The 9,365-nt window shown below is 47.0% G+C and overlaps 1 protein-coding gene across 1 annotated transcript; it reads right to left on the bottom strand.

Moving 5' to 3' along the window:
- Nucleotides 1–6,965: 6,965 nt before the first annotated feature.
- Nucleotides 6,966–9,092, bottom strand: LOC124487171 (zinc finger protein 16-like). Its single transcript, XM_047049290.1, is given in 4 exon segments — nucleotides 6,966–7,544; nucleotides 7,546–7,732; nucleotides 7,952–8,161; nucleotides 8,252–9,092. Coding segments are annotated over 4 exon segments (1,626 nt in total). The 5' UTR covers nucleotides 9,000–9,092; the 3' UTR covers nucleotides 6,966–7,063.
- Nucleotides 9,093–9,365: the final 273 nt, after the last annotated feature.

Here is a 9,365-nt window from a genome sequence, read left to right as displayed (position 1 = left end):
TATGATCATTTTATACTTGACAGGTCTACTGGAACTTTCTAATCATGCCCATTTACCACACATCTCCTCAAATGGACCTACCGAACCACTGATTTGTCTAGGACTACTACTTCACAGCTTTGAAGTGTACTTTGCAAGGTAGCATTTAGCATCTTTTTTTCCCCCTCAGCAAGAAACAGGTGAAATTATTTCATAAAATATTCAGAGGTTAGAAACGTAGAAAAGTGTTGTCTGCCTTCGCCGTAATGAGTTGGGCACTCAGTGGTGTTTCCTCATGTGCTCCAGCTGGAGAATGCCAGCCTATCCAGCCTCTTGTTCGCAAAACGATTACAAGTTCAACGCAGTGTGAGAGATCAAGGGCTAGGTTGTAACGAGGTCTTACGTCTCCGGCAGAGTCATGTCTTGCCAGCGTCAGACAGGACACTAGACGACACTGTCGACACACTAGTGACCTAGACGACACTGACGACACACTAGTGACCATCTGTCCACTAGAGTGCTGAGTCATCCACACAAACACCCCCAGGAGGCCAGGAAGTTAAGGAGATCAGCCATACAAAAGAGCGTGTGCTGAGGCCAGGGTCGGTTGCATATTGAAGACATGGAAGGACTTAAACTCTCTTGGTCACTTTGACGCAGTCCAACAGGAGGCATGGGAACGATCAAACGCACTGCGGGTGTGTTATCCATCAGACGGCTGTGTGACCAAGGTTCTCTGGTTCTTTGTCAACAAAGAACCAGAGAGAGAGAGAGGAGAGGGAGAGAGAGAGAGAGAGAGAGAGAGAGAGAGAGAGAGAGAGAGAGAGAGAGAGGAGAGAGGGGAGGGGAGGAGAGAGGAGGAGGTGAGAGAGAGAGTGAGAGTGAGAGTGAGAGGGGGGGGAGGGGGGAGGGGAGGGGGAGGGGGAGGGGGAGGGGGAGGGGGAGGGGGAGGGGGAGGGGGGAGGGGGAGGAGGGGAGGGGAGGGGGAGGGAGGGGAGAGGGGAGAGGGAGCAGGGAGAGGGAGAGGGAGAGGGATTCAGCCTGTATCGACCGGCCTGATCTTATCCTTGTCCTATGTCTGATCATCAAACAGACATGGAGAGAGAATAAACTGAGGCCAAGAGCTCCTGGTTGTGCAGTACATCTCCGTTTCCTCCGACATTTCAACATTTCAATCCCGCTCTGATAATAGCCAGGCTTGTTTCGGTCAATGTCCCCAACAGAAACCCAATCTAACTATTTGATCGCCACTCCGTTCTCTGAAATACGAAGCGACAGGCTTATGGTTGGGAAGCTGGCAAGCAATCTACCAAGCCATCGTGAAAATAAGAGCTTGGTTGCTTGTGTCCAAGGTCTCGGTTTGTGATATGTAGCACTAGCAAGCTGTTGTGTAACCAAGAACAATGTAGTTCCCTGTTACTTAAGCAGATGTTTGTACTGCAGGGCTGTGTGTATAGACATTTTTAGACGTGTGCCTGTCAGTATAGACGGGTCCCATCGCCTCAAACCTTGATCTGGAATCCTGAGGTGAATAAGAAGAAAACAGGTTAAATATGATTCACAAAGAATTATACCAAGCCCATACAAGTGATGCTGCTGTTGCCACAGCAACCGTTGCCGTAGAAAAAAGGAATGTGTGGCAGGTGAGTGGAGTATGAGAGCAGGGATGTGTTCCTTTTCCCTGTTACCCATTCAGGTGACCTCTCTGCTCTCCATGTTCTCACATCACATTTTCAGTACGTGAAGGGGTAGGGGTAGAGAACACGTAGTTTGACATCTCTCTGGATGTCAGGGTCTTGAGCAGCACAATATGGAACAGAGTGAGATGCAGCTGTTTGTTAAATGTCACATGTTTAAATTGATATGCTACTCGAATCCTGGTCAAACGCCAGTATACTAGCCTACCTTTCAATAACACACTTGATGCCCTTTTTCGTTCTTTATACTTGGTTGCATTTCTTTAAACGGCTCCCTTTGCAACATCCATGCTGTTTATATTTGCAGTGGGGCAGTGACCCCAAAGTCAATGAACAAAGCTGATGTGTGTCTGCATAGGACATCCTACAGGCACACACAGGAGATATTTCAATATGTAAGATGAGGAGCTTGTCACATGACCTCAGTAGTATGTTCTCTGACCCGTACGGTGGATTGGATCCTGTGCTCCTCCCCTGATTTAGCATATGCTGCGTTCCAGCAATGTCGTGCACATCAAACATACATGCACATTAAAATACGTTATTGGTTCCAGGTACTCCCATTTAGGCAATACTCCAATACCCAGAAGCCAAGGTCGGATTTGGGGTTCCTGTAAAAAGGACCCCTGGTTATAGATTCTAAGGTCAGTATTTACTAGTGCTCAGATTTTGTCTCTTCATAGTCTACAATCACAGATCTATTTAAAATGGTAGAGAAAAACTCTAGGCTCTCCTCCAGAGAGAGAGAGGATTGTGTCCAATGTTGCACAGCAACACAACGCAACCACTTTATCTCCATAGCAGATTCCAAGGTATTGTATATATCACTATTAAAAACAAAAACTACATTTGAATGGGGGGGGGGGGTTATGGTTTGTGAAAAATCCTCAAAAGAAAGGAAATTCAAACAACCACCAAAACCTTAACTCCACTGATGCACTAACCAGCTCAAAGATGTTGGCACCCAAGTGCAGCTATGAGGGTCTACTGTACTTCAATTGGTTCAAACACTGGCGGACATCTTCTGCCTCTACCTTCTCAGCCGCGATGCCCAGCAGCCATCTGGCACCGTGCATGTGCCCCGCTGTCAGGTGAGCCTGGGCTTTTAATTAGAGAGGTTGGCATTTTCCTAGTGAACCCCCGCCGCCAACCTAGGCGCTGGCAAACTTTCATCTGTATGCATAATTCAGATGGTAAGATGTTGGCCACACGGAGGGTCTTTCACTCTAAATGTCGCTTTGAGAGGAACAATGGAAACAGACCCACAAGCCTTTGTGATGGAGGCAGACAGGATGCCATGTGGGAAACGATAATGGGATGGCAGAAACTGTCAAGGTGTTAAATAGATCCTGAAGATGAATCAGGGAGGGCGAGGGGAGGGCAGGGCTTTCAAATGGCCAGGGAGAGGCTGAAAAGGCCAGGGAGAGGCTGAAATGTCTGAATGCCGCAGAGGGGAATACAAGGGTGGTCGAAAGAAACAAGCTACTTGGGAATGTACTTGTTAGAGCTAAATTGACTTCTCTGTGTGAAAACATAATCATAACACATTATTATTATTATTATTATTCCAAGAGGTCAAACCTAGCCTGAAGCAGACGCACGTTCTCTTTGCGAGACTAATTGAGTTCTTGATGAGTGTTTGATCATGAATACGGTGAAAAGGTTAGCCGTTATAAAAACAGATGCTGGCATTGGAGGTCTGTCTTTGTGCCTGAAAATGATATTTTAGACCTTCAATTCAACTTGCTGTTGCTTTGTTCTCATGAAGGGTAGCCAAGGTGAGCCCAGGTGGCATCTCTTATTAAAGTATAGCAATGTACAGTAAGTAGTCACTCCAAAAACCTTTATTGTGTTCTTGCTCTTGCTGGGGACACTGTGAGAGGAAACATAAAGCGGAAAGTGCTCTAAGTGTGTCTATCTCTTTTTGTGTTTGGAGGAACCAGCACACGGATAATGTGATTGATGATGGTGAGGGGGTCATCAGTGAATGACACTGTCTGACACTTCCAGACAGACTTTTACCAGTAGACAGAGGGAGACAAAGAGGGACTGAGAGGAGAGATGGTGGGAGTAAATATGGAGCAAAAGAGGGTACGACAAAGGAGAAAGAGAGACAGAGAGAGGCAGAGAGAGGCAGTGTTCGACAGAAGGTCAGCGCCTCCTACAGGCCGAGTGAGGGAGACCTGACAGAAAGACCTTAGAGAGCACACACACTGAACAGCTGAGGCCAAACAAACAGAAACAGAAAGGTCAAGCCAGTATTGCATTCTTTATTTCCAATTTCCCAGTGTTTGTGTTTTCTGTACAAATAATCTGACTAGCATTGTGTTCTTAGAAGCAGAATAGCCTACCAAGCCACTGTGCCAAGGATTGTAATAACAGCAATATGTTTTGGCCTCAAATATGAATACAGTTGGCTCATCCAATCATCTGCCCAGCATCTTTTAAAAGTGCCTGCCCTTTTTCCCCAAACAGTTTCCAGGGACGACTTCCCAGATGGAAATGTGTAACAAACCATCTGGCAAGTCAGGTTAAAATATACCACTACTGCTCATCCTCCTTTTTACATCCCGCCATCTTTTACTTCAAACATCTTGAATGGATATTTCAACTGGTAGAAGTGTGCACTTGGACCTGTAGGGTTCACTAATGGTCGAAACAACCTAAGATTGCATGTGTTAGTACTCCAAAAATTCCCCAAATTGGTCCTCTATGTTCTAGCTGGATAATCATCCGACATTTGGAGAGTGTGATGGTGCTATCTATGGCTGTGGAGCACAGCACTGGTAGGGACAAGACACACACACAGACATGCACATACACAAGACATGACACGACACACACACTCACTCACTCTCTTTTTCAGAGACAATTTGAGACAATAAGTAAGGGTCGGAAATCAATGCTTGAGGCGACAATTACCCTGCAGGATTTTTGTTCAGCCTTAATACGAGGCAACGCTGGCGGGATAAGGACCATGAGAATAGATCGGCTTCGAACACATTTCTCCAAATGCATTTTTCAGTCTTTTCTTCTTTTTTTCTTCTGGCAGAGTTGGCTGAACGTGGGTGGATGTCCTCCCAGTCTCTGCATACTATTCTATTTGTGAAACGACCTCACACGACTGTGACACACCTTCAAAACAGTTTTCTTTGAATTGAAGTGTCCTTCAGACATTGTGAGTGAAAGTCGTGATCAGAAATAAAAGAGAGAATGTTTTTTGTCTGTTTAATTTCTGAGAGAAGAGTGTAGATAGGGATACACCTGTTGTTGCGCACAAACAGATCGCTTGATAACTCCCTACCGATGACACAAACACACACTGAATTATCTTTGGTTTGATTTGTGCAGAATTCCAGGTACGGTAATTAATAATCCTTGTCCAACCCATGGTAATCAGAGATGTATTGTTCTATTTGATTTAAATAACAATTTCAAAACCCAGTTTGATTTGCTTTTTTTTCCCAGAACTTTATTTTCGGAGAATATATTTACAGTTAGTAATTTAGCAGACGCACTTATCCAGAGCAATTTATGTTATGTTTTATGTTTCAACAGCAACCCTCCCTCCCCGGCAACCGCTGGCCCTGTCTAGAGAAGGCCACCCATTTGATACTATATCTGGACAAAATGTCAGCTTTATGGACACGGCCATTCATTTGATATTACAGCTCTGGAAATAATCCAGAGAACACTGTACCTTTTAATTTCCTTTCCAAAAACGTTGAGAAGGAACATTTTGAGTGAGGAACAGAAGGGGTTCAATTTAAGAGGCCACTGCAAGTTAAACACTTCTGTTTCTTCCTCAAAATGTTCTTTCTCAATGTTTTTGAAAAGGAAAGAAAAAGGTACAGTGTTTTCTGGATTACAACACAAAAAGAGCCAGCACTATTGTGTTAGATAAGATCATGCTTCACCTAGCCAGCACATCGTATTCCTGGCATCATGTGTGTAAAAGTTGTATTTTGATCGATATTATGAAACTGTTCATGTTCACGTTACTAGTCACTCATAGACTCACGCAAACACACTCAGTGTGCTAGTGTCGGATCTGAAACCCTGGTGTTCGTAGAATTTGGCGGGGTGAAATGTGCTTTTATGGTTCCTTAGTCTTACCCGTTAACATGTCAATTTTACAATAGGCTAAGGTTTTTTCAAACCTAAGTCTTATGTTTGTTCTATATAATTGTCACTTTATTTTAGTCATCATTTTGCTTGTCTATCCACTTGTTCTCGCCCAAGGAATAGAATCCTTGGAAATGTGCGCACACACACACACACACACACCTAGCAATAGAGTATATGAATATTTATTAGAATGCAGATTGTCAATTATTAGCATTTCAGTCGTATATTCTTTGTTTACCATACACATTTCCAATATCATGGTGCTTCTTTTAACAGTCATTTACAGTACTGGGGACAATTTTTAGCTACACAATTGATGAAAAAGATACACAATATTTCATATTTATCATTTCTATCAGAGTGTATTCTTTAACTTTCAATGTTAATCAGACCCTCAACACCAGCCTGAATATGAGATTGGATACATTTATATATCCAGGAACACAAAGGGTCACAATTTGCGAACATGATGTCACCATCAAATAGATGTACAAAAAAGTGTACGGTATTAGATCAGAAATAGTCGCCGGTTCAAGATGACATTAGAATAGTTATAAATGCTAAATGCAAGCACATCTGCTCTGCAGCACAGTGGTATGATGTTTCAAGGAAGTCTGCAGTGCCACTATAGCAGTTTGCACCATGCAGTAACAAAGGACATCCACAGGAGGGCGTTAGTAATGTATTTATTTACGCTTTTATCCAAAGCCACCTTGGGTTTGGACCTGCGTCCTGTTTGATCTTGCAGTCAAATGCTCTAACCACTGAGCCAAATATATCCCTGCTTGCTGTTGTTTTCAATTGCTGAATAGGTCCGTTTCCATAAAGAAAGCAACTTTGCCCACTCAAAAGCCTCCTTCCCTATCTTTAATATAAATCAATGACCCTAAAGTGACTAGGATGGGGGCAACATCAGTCATCCAGCTGTTGCTTGCACCTATCCAATCATGTTCAGTTAGTGGCTACTGCAATGTGGGAAGGACGTGTTTGAAGTAGGGGGAAGAAGGAAGGCCCTGCATACAGCTCAGCTTGCACTTTAACCCCGTTCCATTTAGTCAACCATTTAGTCCCCAAAAAGTCCTTTTGTAGCGGGCGGTCTTTGTACATCCTCACACCTCTGCGATGGGCCGGAGCAGGCTGCAAACCCCGACGCTTCATTGTAACGTTTAGTATTTCCGTTTTTCAGTTCGTAATGCGCGTCCGAGAGACAGGGAGTGTGTACACGTGTGCGTGTCCGTGTGTGTGTCCGTGTGTGTGTGTCACTGTGTGGGAGTGCAGCGGTGGCTCTTGTAGGTCCCCAGGTGGCGGAAGCTGCGTCCGCACTGCTGGCAGCAGTAGGGCGTGGCCCCACTGTGGATCCTCTGGTGGGTGTAGAGGTTGCCCAGCTCCTTGAAGCGCCGGCCGCACTGCGGGCAGGCGTACGGGCTCTCCCCCGTGTGCACCCGCTGGTGCCTCTTGAGCCCCGAGAGGACCGGGAAGCCCTTGCCACACTGGGGGCAGGGGAAGGGGCTCTGGGCCCCGCTGTGCCCCAGGCGGTGGCTCTTGAGGCGGGCGGCGTGCCGGAACCGCTCCCCACACTCTGGGCAGATGAAGGGCTTCTCCCCGGTGTGGATGCGCTGGTGCTGTCGCAGGTTCCCCAGGTAGTTGAAATGGCGCCCACAGTCCCCACACTGGTAGCCCCCGTCCACCTTCTTCTCCCTGGGAGCCCCGTCTCGACTCGGGGCCCCGGCCTGGTGCCCGCCCCCCCCCCCTCCTGGAGTCACTGCTGCCCTCCCCGAGGCTGGGGGCCGGGCCGGGGGCGGACTGCAGGGGCTGGGGGGCGGTGCCGTCGGTGTGGATCAGTTTGAGGTGTTCCTCCAGGAACGAGGCGTCGGGGCAGAAGGTTCCACACAGAGGACACAGGTACGTGTGAGCGGGGAACTGCTGACCTGAGAAAACAGGACCAAGACAGAATGAGAGGTGGCTATTAAAACACACAGAAATAGACATTTGATAGATCATATACAGTCATAAATCTAAATGAATACATGAAACATAGTGAAACATTGCAAAACCCAGAACTCAGAGACGGGATTGTTCATGGTTAAAGCACCAGTGATCAAATGGCCCGGTGAGAGCGGGTGGTCAAGATGTCCTTGCTCTCCTACCTGGCTCGAGGCGATTCCCCGGGTCCTCCATGGGGCTGTCCCCTCCAGGGGAGCCCTGGGGGTCCAGGGGGAAGGCTGGGGTCTGGTCGTGGGAGAGGGAGCCCTGGGAATGGTCCTGGTCAGGCATGTCCCCCTCTCCTTTGGAGTCGTCCGTCTCCTCCTCCACCTCGTCTGCCGTTGTAGCACTTTCACACTTTGGTTCCCTCAAACCTGTGGAAAGGGTCGGATAACACAATGATGTGACTGCGGTGGGCACACGCACGTGCGCACACATACCCTAGGTGAAACGCAGAGTTCTACCTTTTAAGTCTGACGGGTAATCCACGCCGGCCATCCATTCATAGTCGTAGATCCGTTTGCTACTGGACGGTAACATGCCGAATATGTCATCGGTAGCTGAGTCCGATTCCCCATCTCCAGGCCCGGGCCCCGGAACAGGCAGTCCGCTCTCCGACCACAGGTTGAGAGTGTGTGCCTCCGAGTCATGGCGAGTGTCGCTGCCTGAGGGGGGATTGCTCGGATCGCTATCCACTTCAGCACCACCCCTCGAATTCTTGTCTTTCATCAAATAGTCACAGATTGCGTTGATGTTTTCTTTCTTTACGCCAGGAATGGCAGGTTTGGCTTTCTTGGGGTCGCCGCTATTGTGTTTACTGCCTGAATTAAAGTCAGATTTTCGGAATATTGATGAAGGCTCGCCGGTCATGGAACCAGGGAATGGGTCCCTACCGTCCCTTTGAACCGTCTCCAACCTCGCTTTTAGAATTTCTATTTCGTCCGTCTTCTCTCGGAGTTCCATTTTCAGGACTCTTATCCTGACGGTGACCATTTTTCGGATCTCGGACAACGCCGTCTCAAGCACAACGGTGATGTTTCTGCCGAGGTGCTCGGTGATGTCGCTAACCGAGCAAAGCAACTCCTCGTCGGGCTCGAAATCCAAGAAATCATCGTCGGCTCGAACGGCTGGCCCCGGAGTATCCATATAGGCGTTCTGAGGGTCGGGTGACAGGCTTGTCTCAATGAAACTATGGTTTCTTTTGCGGCTCATGTCTTTGAAAGGCTTTTGAGCTACAAAACTAGCTAGCTAGTTACCTAGCTGCTAGCAGGTAGGCTGCTACTGTTAAAAGAGATGCTGAAAGATATCCAGAAATGAACCAAAGAGTTCCACTGAGTTCCGTAGACAGAAATGAGGGATTCGAGAGGTAGCGCCATCTACCCTGCCCTCCACGAACTGGTACCTGAACATTTAGTGTTTGAAACTGCCCACAGAGGTCAGTATTCACTAACAAACCGAACAAAGAAGCGTCATCGGTTGTTCCTAAAAATGCCCTTTTATATTTTGGGTGAATCTTGTATGAATGCCAAATATTGAGTTGTATCATGCCATCTTATGCCATGAAAATGAGATGTATAT

Source organism: Hypomesus transpacificus, chromosome 25 (genome assembly GCF_021917145.1).
Source record: "Hypomesus transpacificus isolate Combined female chromosome 25, fHypTra1, whole genome shotgun sequence".
Lineage (NCBI taxonomy): Eukaryota > Metazoa > Chordata > Actinopteri > Osmeriformes > Osmeridae > Hypomesus > Hypomesus transpacificus.
This window is presented reverse-complemented; position numbering and strand designations above follow the sequence as displayed.